At 52.8% G+C, this 22502-nt stretch overlaps 1 protein-coding gene across 2 annotated transcripts in view; it reads right to left on the bottom strand.

The window, feature by feature from the left end:
• Positions 1–1837: 1837 nt before the first annotated feature.
• Positions 1838–22502, bottom strand: part of GALNT14 (polypeptide N-acetylgalactosaminyltransferase 14) — a 205479-nt gene continuing 184814 nt past the window's right edge. Inside the window, exons 10-15 of one of the 2 annotated variants that reach the window (XM_072770626.1) lie at positions 21090–21216; positions 18811–18903; positions 14412–14495; positions 13816–13960; positions 3618–3737; positions 1838–2412 (exon numbers count right to left, since the gene is read on the bottom strand). In XM_072770626.1, coding sequence (XP_072626727.1) covers positions 2254–2412; positions 3618–3737; positions 13816–13960; positions 14412–14495; positions 18811–18903; positions 21090–21216 — 728 coding nt within the window. In that variant the 3' untranslated portion in view covers positions 1838–2253. The remainder of the gene's footprint in view (positions 2413–3617; positions 3738–13815; positions 13961–14411; positions 14496–18810; positions 18904–21089; positions 21217–22502) is intronic. The other variant, XM_072770627.1, reaches the window with a different exon arrangement.

Raw genomic sequence — 22502 nt, 5'->3', positions numbered from 1 at the left:
AAGGCAAGGCAAGAGACAGCTTTCCTGCCACCAGGGAACTCAAGGACAGGCACAGATACAGAGGGAGAATAGGGGAGGACCTCGGCTCCTTGAGTTATTTTAGTGCAGCGCCTGTTTCCCCTCTCAGGGGAAAGGGTGCTGGTGAACCTATCTGGTCTTTCCTTCTTCTCTGCAAGGCCAGTTTAAACCCTGTGGACACAGCTCTAAAAGCCATCAGATCATCTACAATAGATGTCTTTATCTATCCCATGGCCTCCTCTCCTTTTCAGAGCAGTGAATGAAATAGCCCCCCAAAAAGAGACAAATCATAACTAAAGAAGGTAATAGGAGGATTGCATAAACAAATACAACCTCCAGAGAAGATTCTGGGTGTGAACGCTCAGCCCTGGGTTTCCTACCCCTGCAGTATCCTCAGTAATGATGAGCTTGAACAGTGGCCCTCACCAAAGGCTTTCTGGGTGAAGGGGAGACAAATACCTATTTAGGGCATAGTAGTTACTGGGACAGCCAGAATCAAAAATGGCTCCCAATGGTCCACCCTCCTGGCATCAGCTCTCCTGTGTAATTCCCTCCCCTTCAGTGGTGGCTGAGCCTAGTGATTTGCTTCTATCACACAGAAGGTGGTAAAAGGGATAGACAGTAACTTATGAGATTAGGTTCTAGAAGACTATAACTTCCATCTTGCTGGCACCCTTGCTTTCTGGGCTTGCTTGCTTCGGTCAAGTCAGCTGTTGTGTTGGAGAGGCCTGTATAGCAAGGAACTGAGGGTGGCTTCTGGCCAATAGGCTGTGACAACCAGATCCTGCCAACAACCACTGAGTGAGCCTGGGACAGATCCTCCTGGTTGAACCTTGAGATGACAGGAGTCCCTGACAATACCCTGACTGCAGCCTTTGCCTGAAGCCAGAGACCCTGCAGAGCTGTGTCTAGATTCTTGGCCCATAGAAACCATTTGATAACAAACTTATATTGCTTTAAGTTGCTAAGTTTTGGGGTATAATTTGTCACTCAGCAGTAGATAACTAACACCATTACCAAATAGCTCACACCAAACATACCTCAGCAGAGAATGTATGGGCCTATGTGGAAATTTTAAAACAATACGGATTGGTTATCTTTTTTCTTAAAGAGTTTTATTTATTTGAGAGAGAGAGAGAGAAAGAGAGAAAATGAGAGAGTGAGCTCAGGACAGGGGGGAGGGGCAGGGGAGAAGCAGGCTCCCCACTGAGCAGCAAGCCCTGACATGGGCCTCAATCTCAGGACCCTGGGATCATGACCTGAGCTGAAGGCAGATGCTTAACCAACTGAGCCACTCCAGTGCCCCTGGATTGGTTCTTTTCTCAAACTCTAGTTAATAGATAAAGACAAACACAGTACCTAATTCCCAGGGCATACTGGGGATTTACTAGAGTAGGAAACTCCCGAGCTAGTGGCCACAGGCTATAAAGCAACAAGGGCCCAGAGAGACATGTAGGGGAGTGGTTCCAGCCAGAGAGGGGCGTCAGAATCAGCTGGGAAGCCTGGACCCCACCAGGAGCTCCTGAAGCTGCACAGACATGATTTCTCTGGATGGGACACTATCCTTGGGGAAGAACCATGGATCTGCTTCTGCTCCCCCACGTGACACATTGGAGGATGAAGGGCCAGAGGTGTGTGTCTGTTTAAGGTCACACAGCCTATGGGTGGCAGTCCAGGATGAGGGCACAGGTCTCCCATTTCCCTGTCCTCTTTGTCTACTCTGCCAAGAGGCCCAACCTTCCTGCATCCCCTCTGAATGGAGAACCCAGGTCGGCACTAAGCTAGCATTAGTCAAAACAAAGTAAGAGATGCACAGAGAAAACTTCCAAGGTTCCTTTATTTGTTTTGAAAACAACCTCCATTCTTTATTTCTCAATTTAGTCTTGGCCTAGTGACAAAAAAGGCTTTTCTCTCTGGCCTCTTCTGAAAGAAAGGGAACAACATAAACACTCCCCACGAGATCTCTCTCCCCAGATTCCAGTGAAGGGCAGATGGGGCCAGGACTGGAACTGGAACAGCACGGAGAACATGTAGGATCTGTCTCTGAGCCCCACTTGGCTTTCAATCCCTTCCTCCATCCTCCCTGAGACATCTGCTCCTATCCGGGGGGGCTTTGCCTCCACCTCCCGGTTCAGAGCATCTACAGTAGCTGTGGGCTGCTTGTAGCCTGATTCCCAGTCTGCTTTTCATCTGGGGAAATGTCACCCACAGCCCCGCTGGTTCTGGCTCAGGTCCTCAAGAGCTCACCAGGTCCCAGTGCTGGCTCATAAGTGATGACTCACACACGTTGACCACGATTTCCCTGCCATTCTCAGAGCCATCACCAAACATGTCCGTGTCTAGGCAGAGGTGGGATGCTATGTGCTCGATGTGGGAACCAGTCTTGGTCCATTGCTGAGAAGACAGAGAGGAGAGAGCATGAACCCAAATTCTCTGGCTAAAGGTCCAGGATCTATTGATAATATCAGGAGTTCCAGAATAATCAGACATGTTTACACCATGTGGCTAGGGTCACCCAGAGACTTGACTTCATGGTCTCACAGAGGAATAAAGCTGCAACTAATTGCTTTGCCAGGTATTATTGTTGGTTTCTGCATTTTTTTTTTTGTGGGTTTTTTTCCGGATAAAAAAGTAAAAGGAAAAATCAATATATTTGCTAGGAAAACTCATTAGAAGGCAATAACTTTCCAAGCAATAAGCCAGAAAATGGGAAGCACATTAGTTACAGGAGCAACCAGAGAAACGATGTGCACTCGGGAGAGCGAGCTGGGGGATGGGATGCTGGGGGATGGGATGCAGGAGGGCAGAGAGGCTTCCAGGCAGCATCCAACACCAACACCACAAACCTGTGCTCCTCCAAAAGTGCTTTAGCACATGAAGGGCCCAGGTTGGGGGGGGGGGCAAGAAATCTGATGCCACTACTCTCCAGACTTGACCTCACGGGACAAGGAAGGAAGAACGAACATGTTTTGGGGGAACCACCACTGCGCAGGTGCCACAGACCACTTCAGTTAATCACTCTAGACAGCTGCCCCGTGTGGCGGGCATCTTCAACTTCAGAGAACCGAAGTCCAGGAACCTGCCGTGGCTCACACCGCTAGTGAGCTATAGAAAGGGCATCCAAATGTCCATCTCTCTAATGCCAATAAGCAGTTAGCAGGAAGCTGTGTGGAGTCAATGACTTGGGCTCGGCTGGCCACATGGGTGCATCCAGAGTGCTATGAATCTTGGTGGACACCCTGCTACGGCCCAAGGCCCCTGAAGGCCAGGAGTTGAGTACTACTCAATCTGTGGCTCTGAGGGCCTTGCCCCGGAGGAGTAGAGCTCTGGGATGCCAGGTGGGTGTCAGAGCCAGACAAGCGAGTACAAGATGTGCGTGTCCATAGTGGCTCAACCAGGTCCACAGGCATCCGGATGTGAGCCAACCACTGCTGCCACCATCCCTGCCCTCCTCTCCTAACCAGAAGGGCCTCTTTCTGATCCACCCCTCTGCTTCTAAAGTTTCTCCCTGGTCTTGCAGGTGGGACTTAGACCTACACAGGTAGTCTCATCCGTCACTGAAGGTAGCCATGCCCCAGGTGCACCTACTGAGCACTCACCTGTTTGTCATCTCCATTCTTACAGACGACAAGAACCACTGGGGCGCCAGGGAACACGGTGACAACAGACAGGCACAGCTCCTCCTGGAGGATCTGCTGGGTGTATGTGAAGGCCCATATCTGGAGGGGAAGAGGCCAGAGGGTTCACATCAAGATCCTTGGAAGCCTGGTGGGACACTCCTGGGGCTGTGTGATCATTAGTGCAGCTGGGTAAAAAGCACCAGGGGTCCTAGCAGTAACAGACCGTCAACAAAATCACCTTGGAAAATGGGACTCCATAGCCAGAGACTCCCAGGTCATGCCCCCTCTGAAGTCTCCATCTCCACGTCCAGGAAGGGGCCTGGCCTGGGCATGCAGGCTGCCTTTGGGAGGTGCTGAACAATTCTGGACTTGAGGTGGGGAAGCTTGGACAACACCCCAGCCCAGCTATGCAGTCTCCAGTTTCTCTGTCTGGATCCATGTCTATTCCCCACACTTGCCACCATAAGCAGCTACCTGGCAGGTCAGCCCCAGCTGTCTTTAGGATGTCCCTTCTTTGAAAAGGAATCCAATCAGCGTCCTGAAAACAGGAGTGTTCTAATAAGAGGCAGATGGTGCAACAAAGGGAATAGGGAGTGTGCCGAGGGGAGGAGAAGAGGTGCGGAGGGACAGAAGGTCATGACCAGAAATGACCCCAGGAGGTACGTGCACTCCAGCACTAGAGGCCAACACATCTCTGGGCCCCAGAGCTCCCATACGGAGGGAAGCTGAACAAGTGAACGGACAGGGAGGCTGGGGAGAGGAAAGGTCATGACAAGGGATGTTCCTCGCCCAGTCTTCAAAATGTTGGAGATCAGAGAGCAACCAGCTGGTAGAGGCCTCATCATGGGGCAAAAAAGGTGAACTGGATGCCCTGGGCGGGGGGAGGCTGCAGAGACCACCCTGTCACAAGGGCTGGACCCCTTCTCTACTCCACCCCTGCTAGCCAGCTGACCCTCAGCCTCTGGACCAGGCTGCTCATCAGCTACTGCTCCTGGGCCTGAGCCCTGTCCTTACCTGGCTGGCCCCCAACCCCCGCTCTAAGACCATGTATCCCATAAGCTGAGCCGGCATTCATGCTTGTTCTGCACCTTCCCTAGCTCCTGGCAGCCACCTCCCGGCCCTGGCCCCTCTCCTGACTTCCACGAACTGGTGACATCTTCAGCGTCCTTCTGTGCCCTGGCCTGTCCCCTCCTTGCCCGCAGGCTCAGGTCCTGCTGCTGCCTCACCAGACCACCTGCAGGCAGAGCACTGCCTCTCCTGATCTGGAACCTTCCCTGTTCCGGACACCTGGATGGGGCCACCAGCCCAGTGGAAGCCGCTGTCCCCTAGGGGTTGGGTCCTGCGAGTGGATGCTTGTGTCCCTTTTCAAACTGCTGGTGTTGGGAGAAGATGTAGACCAGAAGGCACTCTCTTGGGAGCAGATGGAAATTACTGATGGATAAAAGACTGGCTGTGAGATAAGAATTCTTGAAACTTGGGGATGGCTACAGGGGGTTCTTTATACTCTTCCATCTACTTCTAGATTTATATATATTTAATTTTTAAAATAATAAATATAATGAAATGTCCTCCTTGGGATGTATCAAGAAGTGCTGCTCTGGCCTTGAACATCACCATCCTATACATGCCATTCGCTTCCCTTCGGGATAAGGGAAGGGAAAGGGAAAGGGAAAGACATCTGTACACACAGAGGGGATGCAGCAATCAGGATCCTGTTATTGACGGCCAACATTTACTGAGCACTTACTATGTGCTAGGCACTGTCCTGGGGGCTTGGCACAGATCGCTTTAGTCTTCACAAGAATCCTACTAGATATGTTATTATTATTATTGTCTCCATTCTACATGATGAAAGGCTCACAGAAGTTATCCAACGCTCTCTGACCAACTCTCTGGCTCCTTTGCTGTTGCTGCCACAGACTTAGCTCCTCCTAATCAAGCTTAATCACAAGTAGTGTCTAGAGTCCCTGAGAGCCCTCTTCCAGGTTGTAAATATGGAAACTAGAGCTCAGCTCCACTGTGACATTGGAGAGCCGGCCAGTTCCCACTGGCCGGGGAGGGGGACAAAAGTCACACTCCATGTAGGACACTAGGGAGTGGGCAGCTGAGAGCAGGCCCCTCCCTGGCATTGATGGGAACTGGGGAAGAGGATGAACGGAGGTCCACATTCTACGAGCTCCACCAGTGGGGTACATACAGTGCTGGTTTCCTGTGCCTGCTCTCCTTTACTTCCTGCCCTGGCTCTGTCCCCCATCATGAACTCCCCTATCTGCATATCCACGCTCACTTGGTTATTGCCATTTAAATGGCACCCCCCTTGGGTCTAGGTGTGTGCTAGGGACATGGTCTACCCTCAGGAGATCCATGCAGGTCCTGACATCAGGCTAGGGCCATCTGGGCAAGGGATTCTGGGGCGCTAGACATCTGGAGTGGGATCTAGAAGGTGGGAGCAGGTCTTGGATGTGTGTCCTGAGAATTCCATGTGGGGAGGGGAGAGAAAGGCCTGAAGCCCAGGCCCAAACCCAAGGACAGGGCTGCCAGAGAACCACTGCCCAAGCCCACCATACAACTGGCCTCGGCTAGAGATTTCTGCCATTGTTGGGAAATGAGTCTAAACATACAGTCAGTGATGTGGAAAGAAGATAAGGTCCATCTCTCTGACCCATTACCCACCCACACAGCTGCTGTGAACCATGAATTGGCATCTTAAAAATAAATCCTGCAATTATTTTCATTACCACAATACACTAACTTTGTATTTTTTATGTTAAAAGTATTAACTAATTAAACATAAAAACTTGAAATACACAATTTCTGAAAGCTCATCTTGGCATTTCTTCTTTTGTAATACCCTAGGGGCATTAAAAACTGCAAGTACTGGGGAGGGCATGAGAGGGCAGGAGGTGGGTTGATGCCTCTTTTGACATCTGAGATGCCGGTCCACTAATGCCTTTCGGGAAGGAACGCATATGGTACCCGGCTGGGGCTGAGCTCGGAGGAAACCACCTTAGGATCCCCAAGGGGAGAATGTGCACATGCACGGATGAGGGATCGAAGCCTTTACGCTAAGTGGACTTTGCATTAGCTGGTGTTTTACTGGCACTGAAATAATTCAGCCTCACAATTTCTCAGAGGAATGCAGCTCTCTGGCCAGATCTGCAAGGGAGGAGAGAGGGAAGCAGATCACAGAAGCAGGTGGGGCGGGAAGGGAGAAGAGGTTTCTTATTCCCATTCTGCAGCCTGTCAGACTTCCAGAACGGCCGGTGATGAATGGGTTTATTAAATGAATCCTGGAGTCAGAAATGGATTCGGGAAGGTAGCAGTGGTTGCTCAGGCTGGCCTGGCTACAGCAGTGTACGCTGGGCCATCCGCTGACAGCTCCATTAAGGGGGTTTGGCCAAGTCACAGCTCCCACCCCCAGTGCACACAGACACAGCCATACCCAGGGAAGGTAACCCAGAGGTGGTGTGGATGGCACCACTCCTTCAGGGATAGGCCAGTAAGGGACTAAGGAGGATGAGGCAATTAAAAGGGCTCAGGTGTTGATATACGATCTAGAAGGCCCTCCAGCCCCTTTGTTCCTGCCCCGGGAGAGGGGAACTGATGAGGAGGAGGGGGTGGCCCAGGATCGACAGCCTTCTGTGCTTAGTGGGGGTCTCTGGAGGACAGCCCCTGCATATAGAGAAGGGAGCAGCCTGGCAGGTAGGGGACTCTGGGCAATGCCCATCTGGCCACAGCCTTGAGGGGTGGAATGAAACAGGCCACAGCAGCCAGCTTTGGGTTCACTGTCTTGCACTGGATGGAGCAGCAGAGAAGAAAGATGCTTTTAAGGGGGCATGTCTAAAGGGGACAAATTCTGGAAGAGGCAGGCATGAGATGGGTAGGGGCCCAGGCCCAGGGGCTGACCTTTAAATGGCCCCGGGTGACCACTAGTTGGAGAGAAGCAACCAGCCTGGGACAGCAGCTCTCAGCTAGGATGATCTTGCTCCTATCTATCTATCTATCTATCATCTATCCATCCATCCATCCATCCATCCATCCATCCATCCATCCATCCATCCAAGAGCCATGTGGCAGTGTTTGGAAGCACTTTTTGATTACTATGACTAGGTGGGTGAGTTACTGGCATCCAGTGGGTGGGACCGGGGATGCTGGCAAACAGCTACAGTGCACAGGACAGTCTCTACAACAAAGAATTATCTGGTATTAACTCCAACAGTACTGAGGTTGAGACCCTGTAGCCTAGCCTGAAGGGCCTGGTCCCTAGAAGCAGCAGGCCCAGCATTACTTGTGTATGACCTGGGGAGCACTGGCCCATCCCTTCTCTAAGCCTCACTTATCCCATCTGTGAAACAGTGGGGATAACAGGATATGGCCCATGGGGTTGTGTGATGACTAATCTAGATGATGCCTATGGAACATACAGCCAGGGGCTAGCCTTGGTGCAGTGGCCACCAATAGGACTCTGATGACCTGTGGGAGGTGCAATGGTCAGGTGAGGAGATATTCACACGTGGAGAGAAGGTAGGGGCTGTGTTTTCATGAACACAGAATCCTATGTCAGTTACTAATGGCAGTGAGCTCCCCATTTAAAGAGACAGCCCAAGTGCCAAGCAGTGCTGCTGGTTATGTTGTGGTTGGATGGGCAAACTAACTCATGTATGAGGGCTCCTGGTTCTAGATGCTTTATATTCATAGTCTATTCATCATCACGGTGATCCTGCAAGGCAAGTATGACTTTATGGAAGGGAAGAGAGGTCAGAGGTCACTCTGGGAGCAGACCGCAGGGTTGACTATGAATGCAGGGCCTCTTTGGTGAGACTGGATCTGAGCTGAGAGCATCCAGGGCCACTGCCCCCTAAGTCACACTGCAGGTCACACACGACCCTTTAGCCTCTTCAGACACAAACGAACAGACTCAAGCAACACTTTATTTCCGTCGACTTCTCGGGGCAGCCATCCCGGAAGGATCACCCAAAGGCACTGCCTGGCCGTGCTTGGCACACCTCCTTCAGCCACAGGGACACAGACTTCAGCCTCTCCCTGGTGACTAACGGCAGCAGGGTGACCTGGCAGCCTCGGAGACATGCTCCCTGCTTTTGAGAACTTTGCTGGACTCACTGCCAGGGTCTTTTCTCTATTTCCAAGTCCATCCTGTCCCTTCATCCCAAGCTGTCAGGATACATTTTATATGCATGTGATCAAAAGCCCACACCCAGTACCTTTGCTGCTGGGTCCTGCTGTGGAGCCCTGGAGTGGCTGCGGGGGCTGGAGTCCTGGCTCTTCTGCTTATTCCTCCTGCAAACCTGGGTGAGATCTGAACTCTGTACCTCAGTCCCCTCAAATGTGAAGTGGTGACATTAGTCCTGGCCATGGAGGGTCACTGTAAGGCACCTGGGTTCCCACAGGGTGGTGGTCAGGAGGGTGCTGTCCACAGAGCAAGTGCTGAATTACTGTCTGCACGTTGACGGCGGTGATGGAGGAAGCCAACAGGAAGAGACATGGGCCCAGAGAGCTTCCTTTGGAAAACTGCCTTTGCTTTGCCTCCCAGGAGATCTGCTGGAGAGGCAGTTATGATGGGGCCTTTCCCAATGGTGTGTTGAGAAAGCATGGGGAGGAAGGGTAGTATCAGATGGGGAAGTGAACACGCTGGGCACCTGTCCTGCAGGCAGACTTACCTAGAGGTGCCAAGGGGAGTGCAGGTGTGTGTGTGGGGGAGAGCTTTTAGCTTCTCTTGCCCACCCAAGCGTCCAGCAGCCTACACGCATCCTTCATAAGCCAGTAGCCTACACTGCCTCAAATGACACACTGCAAACTTTTTATGTTTTTCTCCCTTTCTTTAAATTGGGATAGCAAGGAGAATGGTGCATCTGTCTTCCTTCCATCTTTCACACAAATATTTTTCTAGAGAATCCAATAAAGTTAAGAGGAAACTCGTTAACCTGGAGGCTTCTTGGTCTTTGCGCGTTTGCAAACTGATGATGTATTTCTCTTGTACTTCACCCAAGGCATCAGCTTGCCGACATCTTCAATACACAAGAAGATTAAACACTTTGTTCCCAAGGTTGACAAACCGGCCAAGAAAGAGAGGTAAGGCAGGGTGAAGGATAGCTGGGCTGGGGGTGGGGCAGGGACGTGAGCCAGCAGCAGAGAACAACCAGGATATGATTGTCTCCTTTCAACAGTGAAGACTCCCATGTGCCTGGGGTCGCACCCCCTGGAGAGCATGTAGCCAGCTGGAAGCAGAACCCTGAGCTCGTGGCTCCCACCTGCTGGTGTTCTTTTACTCCAGATATCTGGAACCCCTGAATCCTCTACCCAAATGGCCTGAACCTTGGAGATTTCAGGATCTGTGTAGATCCTACCCTGGGTCTGTCCTCCCAAGGGTAGGCTGTGTCCCTACTATACACAGCTGGCTGCAAAGGGGGCCATTTAGAGGGGAGTGACGGAGTGTGGATATGAAGGCTGGGAGTTCACAGAGGGGGACAGAGCCAGGGCAGGAGTAAAGGGGGATAGGCACAGGCTGGAAGCCAGGGCTATGTGTGCCCTCTGCTCTGGTGTGGAGTCCATGGGCCCCTATCCATCCTTTTCCTCAGTCCCATCAATGGCAGGGGGGTCTCCTGTCTGGCCTGCCTCCTCCCCAGGCCTGACACAGGGTGTGACCCGTTGCCTTTCTCAGGGGCTGCCAGTAGGAACTGGCCAGTTCGCTGCTGTCACAATGGAGCTGATCTATATGGTTTTCATGTTTACAATATTTGTCTCTGGGAGAGGGATCAGTGCCAGGCATCTCCTCTCATGACTGAACTTGAAGGTAAGTGTTCTGGAACCAGCTGTGGCTCTGGCAGTGGCAGCAATAGCAGAACAAGGCCGTGGTAGCCAGATTTTCCAACTCTTACCTTCACCACTTACTAGTCTAGGACCTTGGATAATCTCTCCAGGCCCTGGTTCCATCTGTAAAATTAGGATAATAGTAAACCTCTTTAAAAGGGCTCTTGTGTTCCTTCCTTGATATGGCTTCCCTCAGGCAAAAGAGGAGGCAGCCTGAGAGAGGGTGGAAAGAGTTATGGGAAGGGGTGTGAGGGGCAGAAGTGGTCCCCCTCTGGACAGACCAAGAGGTAGACCAAGAAGAAAAGGAAACGTTAGGAGGGGCAAAGAGGCAGAGCAGGGTCAGAGGAGAGAACCTCTGGATGCCCTAACACAGTAGAAGAAAGCCCTTTCTTATGCAAGAAGGAGGGAAAGATACTGAAAGGACAAGAAAGGTAACATAAGTCAGTGCTACAAGGGTGTATGTCTTACACACATGCATATACGTGCACACATGCACACTTGGGGATTATTCCAGCTGAAATAGTTATGTAGACTTCTATCTGTCTGAAGCAGGTTCACACCTTCAGAAGACTTGGACGTGCATCCCAGGCCTACTGCTGGGAGGGGGGCTGTGTCTAATCCAATTTAGCTCCACCCAGCACCTGGCATGCAACCTCGGACCAGGAGCACCATGGGCACTCGCTGTCCTCTGTGGAAGCTGGTGAAACTCCAATCTCAGAGTCTTCTTCCATTTTTCTTGAGTTCATGCTGCTGCTACACAAATCCAACTGTTCTTGCCAAAGTGGGAAGGAGTGATAGCTTGGCCCTATCTTCTAGAAAGACCTTTTGGCTCAAAGACTGTTACTATGATCACCCTTAGTTTCCCACAGATGACTGCTTTTCCTCCCCTTTCTCTGCCATTAGCAGGTCAGCTGGAATAGGTACTATTACTCTCCAGTCAAACGAAGGTTTGGCAATCTTTCACCAGGGCTGGGCCATTGGAGAACCCTCTCCAATACCCAGAGATCCATGGCTCCTCTCCTCCTACTTCCTTATTCAGCCAAAGACATTAAGTACCAGAAAAGATGCTGTTTCACTGAAGATAGATTGAGCAAACTCTTGTCCCAGGGAAAAGATGGTGACAACATTCTGGCCATTGGGATCCCCTATGAATAGCACCCACACATAGGTTCAGAAGAGAGGGATGGGCATCAGCTAGTCACAACATTTTACAAAATACTACTTGAGCAAATGGTGTCATTCCCAGGCAGGCCGCCATACCTCAAGCAAAATTGACACCTCTGCTTGACTTTTCTTTCCTGTCTAACTCAGGCAGCCCTTCCCATGTCCTGCTGGAGCAGAGAAATGGGTCTGGGAAAAGCCACTCTAAGTGAGAGGCTGGTGCTGCGGGTGTGGGTTCTGGAGGCAGGCAGCAGGGAGCCACTGAAGGCTGTACTGAGGTGGGGAACCATGGTTTGAATGTGACATGTTGGGGGATGAGGGGTGGGGGCTGGAGGCTATGGCTATAACCTAACACAGCGGTTTCCAGTCCGGGTGGTTTTATGTCCCAGGGGCGTTTGGTGTAGCCTGGAGATAGTTTGATTGTCATGAATGGTGCGTGTGGGGTGCACTGGCATCTGATGGGTGGAGGCCAGGGATGCTTCTAGGCAGACCTCAGAGCACAGGGCAGTCCCCAGCACAAAGACTCATCCAGCCCAGAACATCAACAGTGCCAAAGCTGAGGAAGGCTGATCAGGCATGGAGGAATGAATGCAGGGTCCATGGGGAGCTATTTGAGGAGAAAAGGGACAGGACCTGCAGAAATGGGGACCAGGAGAAAGAGGAGCCAGGGCAGATGGATGGGATCAGAGCCGTGGAGCCTGGGAGAGAGCAGTCACATGGAGGGAAGCAGTGGGCCAGGGAGGTGGCTGTGGCACTTGGCAACTGCTCGTCGCTGTCCGTACACTAGAATCACAGACATCATGGATGACTTTGTGGCGGCTGTAGGCTCGCTCTGGTCCCCCAGCCACAGCCCAGGCCTCCACGCGTGCTGTGCTTCCTGGGCTGCTCCTCCTCCCTTTCCTGATATGGCCTGTTTCTACTCTGCTCTCAGGATGCAGCTCATTTTCAAGGCCTCTGGGAAGACGTCCCTGACTCTCCTGCATACGGTGGACACCATCCCTCAGTGCTTCTAGAGCAGCCTGGACCGCATTCCATCCCGGACCGAGCTTCTATCAGAACAGATGCTTACTTGTTTTTTCCTGCATTAGATCCCTTGGGGGACCACGGAGATGCGCAACCTAGTCATTCATCTCCGTGTCTTCACAGCAGAGAACAGAGATGGTTATTGAGTGAATGCGTGAATTCGTGGGGGGATGAAAACCAGAATCTGTGAATCAATGAAAGAGAGGATGTGGCCAAAGCTGGGAGCTTGGATGAAACAAGAAACCATTTACAGAGAACAGAATAGCGACCTAAAAGCCCCGGTAATATTCCCCACGAGCACAGGAAAGAGGAGGACAGGAGCCGGCAAAGAGAAGAGAGAGAAAGAACAGGAATGCTGGAGAGATCCAGCTGTGCCGTGGGGACCAGGAGGAAGTTATGCGCTGGATGTGCTTTAACGTGTCCAGCCGGCAAGTGTGACAGAGGCAGAGACAGACTGTGGGTTTGCCTGTGACCTTTAAAAGCTTTCCATCCCCAGAGGGAGAACACTGACCCACGGGACGTGGGCGTGCCATGTGGATGAATGGATGAAGGCACAGGCACGAGGCAACCTTTCTGAGAACGGATTCCTGTGCTTCCTCCAGGCCTGGGGCAGGTGGAGTCACAGGCCTGCTGAGGATGGGACGCAGTGGGGATGGGGCGCAGGTGAACGAGGCCCCTGCCAGCGATGGGGGCGGTGGATGACGGCGATGGTTTTACCAGACCCGATGTGCCCACCAGAAGTCAGAGTTAGAGCGGCGGGGAGCCTCAGAGCAGGCATGTCATCCTGGACCAGCGTCACCCAGAGGCACGCTTCTTTCCATCAGCATTTCATGTTTTCCAGGTAGCTGCTCGCCCTGCCCTGCCTGACCTAGCCCTCACTGGCCAGCAGGATGGACGCCAATGATGTACTCCTTAGATCCTGCTAATTTGATGGTGACTTCCTATAGGCACAATGTGGCCTGGTAAGAGATCTTCCAGAGAAACCGCACACATGTCCACACATGTGGAAACCCAGTGGAGTGAACCCAGTCCCAGAGTGAGGGGAAATCATACTTCTCCTGTTCTGTTGCTAGGCTCTGGGTGTAAGTGGACACCTGGTGTCACATAAGAGCAGGTGACAGAGGCTGAGTCCCTGTACACGTTCTCTCCCCAGCCTGTTCCTTACCTGGGATTTTGCATCCTTGCCTTTGGTCTTGACACAGGGGCTTAACCTGAGGTCGTAGATTTCTGTGTTTTTCTGCCTTTGAGACTCTAGGCACTTCTGTCTCTGTCGGATATTACCCTTCTGGATGGAGGAATCGTTGGGGATTCTGGAGGAAAACCAGAGGAGAGAGGAGAACCGGCTGCTTTCTGGCTTAGTGGCATTAGCAGCTGGAGAGCTGGAGGCAGTGTTTTGAGGGGCATCTCACTGGGGTGGCATTACAGCGACTTGTGCTGGAGTGGGGGCTCCTGCTAGGAACAAGGTAGCAAGAAGACACCCATGGAACCTGGCTTGGAGATAGCATCAGCCTCAGGTCACACCTGGGACTCAAACCCCAGCAGTTGAGAAATGCTGCTACTAGCTAACCTCCATCCCTCATGCTACTGATTAACTTAATTCCTCTCCTGGTTTCAGGAATAAGGGAAGCCAACTGGTCTTTACAGACCTCCCTATACTTAAAAACCTTTATCCAGTTGCCCACGGGATGTCCTCTTTCCAGACCAAGTCAGCCGATGGCATTTCCTCACAGCAGGCAAAGGCTCAAAAGGTAGGGCGGGTACCTGAGTTCTGGATAGACATTCTCCAGGTACCACTTGAAGCTCTGGCACTGCAGATTCTTCCTCAGGTCCAATCTGCTCTCAATGCTGGGGGGAGGGGGGCAGGGGTAGGCACAAAGACAAAAGCACAGCTGTGTGTCAGAGACAGGTACGAGGTTAAGAGACACGGAGCACAAGCTGTGCCCACGCCATGCCCACCTCTCTCCTGAGGGCGCTGGAGAAATTAACCAGGAGAGGTTTCTAGAGCTCCAGACAGAGCTATGGAAAACACTTAGCAATAGCTCACATTGGTGTGGTAATGACACTAAGGATTTGTGCTTTTACTTGAAAATGGAGTTTGGGGGTGTTTTTACTTTTCATTAAAAACAAGGCTACAAGAACATGCAGTGTGTTGTTAATAATACACCACTGGGGCTCTGAGTCTACTTACCCACACATTTCTCTTTGGATTCTGTAGACAAAATACCACTCCGGACCACCCCACCCTCAAAGCAGCAGGTTCTTTGGCTGGTTCTGGGGCCGGGTGATGCCTTTGTTCATCAAATATTTATGCAGCCCCTACTATGTGCCAGGTATTGTGCCCAAGGTGGGAAATGATGAATGGTGAGCTTTTGAACAATAGGGAAAGGTAAGGAAAAACAAGCAATCACAACCCTGGATGTGGGGTGGGCATGCAGGGGCTGTGGGGAGCATCTTAGAGGTGTACCCTTGCTGGTCAAGTCAGCAGTCACCAAGGTGGTAAGGCTGAAGCTGGTATCTGGAAGGACAAGTGGACACTATCTAGACAAACCAAAAAGTGGGTGAGGTCGGGGCCTCCGGTAGAGGCTGGGGAACAGCAAAGGGAGATAGGACCATGTAAAGGAGCGGTCCTATGGTAGGAGAAGTGCCGCGGAGGTTACACTATGTGCGTGCATGAACGTATGTATGTATGTGGAGGATGGCAGAGGGGAAGTGAGCAGGAGGAGAGATGAAGAAACAGACCATATAGGGTCTGGGAGGCCACAGTGGAGGAGTTTGGACTTTCAGGCAATGGATGCAACAGGCAGGTTCTAAGCAAAGCATGACATGGTGATGCCTGAACTTCCAGAGCATCTTATTGGTGGTGATTGGGTCTGATTGGGCAAAGCTGGAGTCAGAGAGAGCACTGGGAGGTGGCTGTAGAAGCCCAGGTGCTGAGGGTGCTCTCAGGTAGGGAAGGGGGGGGTGGAATGGAGAGAAGTGATAGGTCCAAGTCCCTCCATTTTTCTCAGCTGCTCTGCCACCACCCCTCTTGGCTCCATTTATATACCTTGTCCTTCCTGGGTGAGCACAGGGGACTGGCTCTGGTCAGGCCAGCCTCACCTCCTTCTGCTCCACACTGGACCAGGCATTCTCACCACCAGGACATCTTCCTTCCCACTAACCACATTGCCTCCCCAGACTCCAAGCAACATGGGCAGAGGAATGACGTCATTTTTTTTTTTTTTTTAAGTGCCACGTTCAGTGTTTAGCAAAGACTTGGGTGCTGTGTGCATGATGGAGGCAGTGGCACCAGGACCTGGGGACTGTTTGACATGGGAAGGTGGAGGGAGGGAAGATTGCTCAGATTTCTGCCTTGGGCAACAGGACACGAGGAAGCATGTTCATGGAGATGGGGGATGCAGAATGGGGAGCAAATTTAGAAGCAAAGCAGATGAGTTTCTTTTAGGACTGGAGGAGTCTGGGAGGCGTCCAGGTGGAGATATCCAGTTCCTACTGGGATTGAAGGGACTGTGGCTCCGGGGGGAGGCCCAGGTCAGGAACACAGACCCAAGAGTCAGCAGCCAAAGAAGTGGCGGCTGACGTCAGGGAGAACACACAGTACGCAGACGGTGATGACAGGCCCTCGAAAAAGACTACAAACATGGCAGGAAAGAGAAAGGTGAGGCTGCCATGGACCGAGAAGGTGGAGCCTGAGCAGCAGTACAACCACAGCCGCAGGCACAGACAGCATGGTTGGAGCTGCGCCAGATGGGATGGGTGGGAGAGACGGCGTAAGGGGCCCAGGGGGGTGGGTCGCCCACAGCATATGCGGGCAGGTGCTTTAGGACGTTTGGCCCCACAGGAGCAGACAGGTGTAGGGGACGAGTGACACTGGGTTGAAGAAAAGTTTTTGTAGATTGTTTCCTTTCCTCCTCTTCCTTTTTATGAGACTGATGCGCTGCCTACTGTGCTAACGAGGCACCTTCTTCTCTCCCTTTTTAAATGGTTTTAAGATAGAAGACCCTGAATCAGTTTAAAAGCTGATGGGGACCATGCATCAGCAAAGACACATTAGTAGGGATGAGGAAGTGGAGGGCAGAGTCCCTAGAGCAGTGGTTCCCACACCAGCTGTACATTAGAATCCTGGGCTGGGGTGGGTGGGGGGCTGCCTTTTAAAAATTCCCCAGCCCAGCCCAGGCCATGTCCCAGACCCAATCAGCTCTCTGGGAGCAGCATCTGTAGCTTCTGAAGCTCCTTGGTGCCTGCAACGTGCAGGCTAGTTTGGGAGGCATTGCCCTAGAGCTCTGCTCTGCCAGGACAGGCCCTCAGACCAGCAGCATGGCACCCACCTGGGAGTTATTAGAAATTCAACCCTACGGAATCAGCAGCCACATTTTAACAAGATTCCCCAGGAGATCCGTGTGCACATTAAAGTTTAAGAAGCTCTGAGCCAGGAGGCAGGAAAGGGAGGAATCCAGGCAGAGGGAGCTTGATAAATGTTGATTTACGAATGAATGCAGATGAAAGGTGGATCCTGAGCACAGGTCGGCGGCTGGTCTAACACGACATGAGGCACACCTATCTTTCGAGATGGAAGAAGAAGGGAGCCAGTAGGGCCAAGTTACCAGATCGGTTGGTTTGGGGAAGTCGATGCCATCTATTTCAGCTATAAAACAGCTGCCGTGAATGACGGGTAGACTCGGAGGGGGGCGGATAGAGAGGTTTATTTATTTTTTTAAAAGATGTATTTATTTATTCATGATAGACAGAGGGAGAGAGGGAGAGAGAGAGAGAGAGGCAGAGGGAGAAGCAGGATCCATGCTGGGAGCCCAACGTGGGACTCGATCCTGGGTCTCCAGAATCGTGCCCCGGGCCAAAGGCAGGCGCCAAAACACTGAGCCACCCAGAGATCCTGGATAGAGAGGTTTAACGGAGACTGGGGAGAATGATGGCCAGGAAAGGGAGCAGGACTGACAGCCCTACTACAGGCCTGCCTGACACTGATGGCCACAGTATGTTAGCAGCATCGGCTGATACTTTCCAGAATCTTCAGCAGCCTGAGCACAGGATGGGGGGAAGGCACAAAGTCAGGGTCATCCAGGGTTGAGAAAACTTGCCTGAGGTCCTGACAGACGCTCAACAGGGCAAAATGCTGAGAATAAGGTCTTTTAAGCCCTCTCTCTAAATAAGAGAGCGGAACCCAAGCTGGGGAGGGAGGAAGGTAAAGAAAGGCCGGGGTGCATGGCCATGGTCAGTGGGCTGGAAGTCTGATGTGGATTCAGGACTCTCCTCACTCCTTGTGAGGTTCTGAGCAACTGAACTGGGGGGACAGCCTGGGTCTATAATTTCAGATGCAAGCCATTTTGGCCGTGTCTGATTTAATCCTCCTGAGCAGGGACGGGCTGCAGACACCCATCTGCTCACCAGCCTGTCTGACCGAGGGACGTTAGCAGGACAAAAGCCACTGGCTGCCCCTGGAAGCCCTCAGATGACAACACAGACGAGGTTTCTGTTTTTCCCTTCTCAGCTCTGGGTTGGAGAATGCAACCTATATGGTTTTGGGATCAGATAGACGGGTATGGTTTGAGCCTCATCCCCCTGGTACCGAGATGTGATCAGGGCAAGTACCTACCTCACCCTACAGAAGCCTCAATCTCTTGTCCTGCAACATAGTGGCAATCAAACCCGTTTCTCAGGGTTTGGGGAGCACTCACAGGATTGTATTTACGGCATCTGGCACAGAATTCCTTCCCTGTCTTCGTCTACTCCGACGAAGCTGGAACACAGCTCTGGGGGATACCTGTAGGACACTGCTCCTCCAAGGAAGGAGGGCGGTTTGGGCTTGGGTGACTCAGAACGAGGAGGAGCAGCTCTGACCCGGAGGGACTAAGGTCAGCGTGTCCCACATCCTACCTTCCTGTAAAAAGCTAGAAATGTTGCTCCATTGTGCAAGGCACAGCTCACCCCCCTGCACCACTGGTCCCACAGTCATTTGCCACAAGAGCTGCCGAAAACCCCACAAGCCCAGGACAAGGCAGGAGCAAGAGGGGGTATAGAGGAGAGCAGCCACAGCCTATGCCTTGCAGAGACTGGAGACTGGCTGACCAGCTAAGTGGCGAGGCTGTCAGGAGCTGGTGCTCTTCCTGGCCCTCTGCACAAAGCAGCCAGAAGGGGGACTTACTTCCCAAAGGGCCTCTCCAGGGCGAAGGGCCGGGCAGCATAGTAGTATTGCTTGTATTCATCCATCCACACCTCAGCTGTCCGCTTGGTGTTCCTGGGGAGATACGGGGTGTCCCGCTGTGGTTTAAATGCACACGCAGGCAGCATGACCCAGCTGGGGCCCCCCCACAATCCAGTAAGAGCATTCTTGTGTGGATTCTGGGTCTAGCCAAGTCCCAACCAATCTCCAAAGGGCCCTTGACTCCAAGACACAGGACTTTAGCAGTAAGGGTGAGCTCTTCCCCAAAAGGTACATACCAGAAAAAAATTGTACCAGAGATGGAACTTAAGCAGCTCAGAAAAAAAAAGAAAGAAAGAAAGAAAGAAAGAAAGAAAGAAAGAAAGAAAGAAAGAAAGAAAGAAAAAAGAAAAGAAAAGGGAGAGGGGAGCCCACAAATCCCATGTTGCCAGCAACCAAGAGGAGAGAGGCAGGGCCTGTGGTGGTCATCTTGCCTCCATCCTACTCCAGGTGCTCCCCCTTGATGCAGGGGAAGTGCTGGGGTCCCAGCTCAAGGCAGGGAAGCCAATCATGCCGGCTTCCCAGGGCCCATGCACTCAGCATGGTGCGGGTGCAAAGAATCGAGTCATTAAGCCCCCTGTCAGACATTTTGCCAGCACGCTAGTCTTTCCCATCAGGTGTTTGCTCTGGGTCTGACCTCAAAGGTCAACAGAGAGAGAAAGAGGGACTGACATGGAGGTTGTCACAATTTAGCAGGCAGGGAGACAGAGAAGCCAGGAAGAGCCCCAGAGCAAGGGAGAGGTCATCGGAAAGTCAGACGCCAGGGGCAGTGTAGGAGCAGCCCCCCTCCCGCCCCCTGGGGGTGTCAGGCAGTTTGGGGCCTCGCTAACCAGGCCATGCTCCCATCCACTTCTGGTTCTGTCAGAGCAGACACGCTCCGTGGGGGACGATGGCAAGCCCTTCCAAGCTGTTGGGCCCAAAATGACAGTCACTCACCCGTGGCCCGCTCTCAGTGCACAGAAGGCAGGCACCTGTGCCTCGCTGGCTCCCTGCCCAGGCCTAGCCATCAGCAAACTGGATGCTGCTCAGGAGACACCTGTGCTACCTTTCTCCAACCACTGACTAACCCCAGGGCCAGGGCCCACACTTGAACACGGTGAATGTTCTGGAGCCCAGGTCTGTCCCCTTACCCCTAGGAGGGCCCACATCATTTTTTCTACCAGCTGTCCCCCACTCCCCTATCCTCCTGGAAACCCAGGAGGCCGAGGCAGCCCTATCTTGGGAGTCTGCTGGGTTTCTCACCACCCTACCCTTGCCCACCCAGTTTTTGCAAAAGGTGTTAACTTTCCACCTGCTCAAATCCAGGCCAGCCTCGAGACGGTTGTGTCAGGACGTGGCCCCTACCTGCTTATACGTGTGCCGACAGATGAGGAAACGACACCCTGAAGGAAGAAAAGCACCAAGAGAGGTAGGTGCTTGGCCTCTCCCTCCCCTAAATGGACCCAATGACAGAAAACAGGGAAAAGGAGGACAAATGGGTAAAGTGAGGCTGTCAGATGACGAGAGACCAGAGGATAAGGGAAAGGGTGAGAAGAAGCTGGAGGAAAGAGGGACATATGTGAAACGTTTCTGAAACAGAAGAGGAGACTGAGGCAGGAGGAATCACAGGAGGAGGTGTATGAAGGCAGGAGGTGTATGGAGCAGGAATAAGTAGGTGGATGCCACCCGCTCACTGAGACCCTGGGATCATCATCCTGTCCCTCAGCAGGAGGTGCAAACACCCTAGGGAAGAAGCCCAGGGTGCAGGGCTTGCCCTAGCCTGGATCCTGTCTATGCACCTGCAGGGCCCTGGGGCAGGCATGTGAGCTCAGCCACTTGTGTGTCCCCACTCTCAAATCCTCCGGACGACCTTTCCCCTGGTGACCCAGCCTCAACGTGTGAGTGGAGGATCTTCTAGAATTTGGGAGGCAAAAATGGCATCTTCTTCCCCCATCCCAAACACCCAGAGCTCTGCAGGACGGTGCCACCCAGTGATTTGTGGGCCATGTCAAGCCTTGGGGAAGTCAGTGGTGGAGAAGAGCTTCAGGCCTCCTCCTAATGCTGGGTGGGCCAGCCCGACCACCTCTTGCTTTGGCAGACCCCCTAGGGAGCGTGACGTGTGGCTCCTGAGCAACCAGAACACTCAGGCAACCTAGCAGAGAACATGGGGCAGCCACAGCCCACCACCAGGAAAGCCCTGGGCTTTCTGTTGCCCCCATAGAACTCCCGGGACTCGCACTTACTTTATGTATGTGTTGGCGTTTCCATCTGGGAAAACATACGGGTGTTTCTTGCGGAAGACATGGCCCACTCGGCTGCAGGGGACAATCTCCAGGCTGCCGCCGCACATCCACACCCTGAAGGAGATTTCTGCAAGACAGCCGTGCCCCCCTCATCACTGCTCTGTGCCCTCCCGACGGGGAGGGGACACAGGGTGGCAGCATGGAGGCAGCAGGTCCAAGGAGGTGGTCAGGGCCGGCTGCATCCAGCCCGGGGTTTGGGGTTCAGAGCTGGATCCACAGCCAGACTGCATGCTCTGCTGGCTGTGCCACCTCAGTTTCCCCTTCTGCAAATGGGGATGAGGAGAACTCCTAACTGGGAGGGTGACAAGAGTGACTATGGACACAAACAGAGGCTGGCTTGGAGGAGCACATTCCTGGGGTGGCCACGTCTGGGGGACAGCACAGTGCAGGGCCCGGCTGCAGTGCTTTATTTAGCCTAGAAAACAGAAGCCTTGGGGTGACCAGACTGCTGCTTCTGGACACAGGGAAGATGGGTTAGACATGCTCCTATGACCCCAGAGGGTCAGAATCAGGACCAAGAAGAAAGAGTTTCCATTCAAGAATACATGCAGGGATGCCTGGGCGGCTCGGTGGTTGAGCGTCTGCCTTTGGCTCAGGTCGTGATCCCAGGGTCCTGGGATCGAGTCCCACATCCGGCTCACCATGGGGAACCTGCTTCTCCCTCTGGCTGTGTCTCTGCCTCTCTCTGTGTGTCTCTCATGAGTAAATAAATAAAATCTTCAAAAAAAGAATACAGGCGAACTTCCCCAACCGTTAAGGCCCAGACAGAAGGGGCTGTCATGAAGGGAGTGAGTGTCACACTCTGACAGACTAGCAACCCCCATGGGCAGGATTCCTGGGAAGCACCGGGACAAGGTGCCCAGAGCACCCCTCAACACCCTGACTGCAGTTCTACACTCTGTAAGGGTGCCTGAATCCTAGCCCCGGAGGAAGCAGCCTAGGCAGTAACCGAGAGCAGCTGTAGAAAATGCTGGAAGATTTTAAGCTGTTGCTGGGGTTGCTCCCCAGGGCGGGGATTTTGCACACAGGCCCATTTGTTCCTGGTCGGCTGCTGCAGCTGCAGGAGGAGCGGAGTCCGCAGAGGCAGCTGGGAGTAGGCTGGGGTGTGCTTTTCTCCCCTGGGGCTGGGTTCTAGCAGGCTTGAAGCGGCGCTTCCGCCCCAGATGGAAGCAGTGGCACGCCACCCTGGTGAAGGGGAGTGTCTTATCACTGCTGTTGTTTAGAGCAGCTGAATGGCTGTTTCAAAGCTTTGTGATTGCTTTTAACTTGTTACAGACAGTGTACCTCCTTATTGACTGCACCCAGGGCAGGCTCCCCCGCGCACCCCAGGGGGTGGGAAATGCCGGCTTCTCA

The sequence above is a fragment of the Canis lupus genome, chromosome 12 (assembly GCF_048164855.1).
Source record: "Canis lupus baileyi chromosome 12, mCanLup2.hap1, whole genome shotgun sequence".
In the NCBI taxonomy this organism is placed as follows: domain Eukaryota; kingdom Metazoa; phylum Chordata; class Mammalia; order Carnivora; family Canidae; genus Canis; species Canis lupus.
This window is presented reverse-complemented; position numbering and strand designations above follow the sequence as displayed.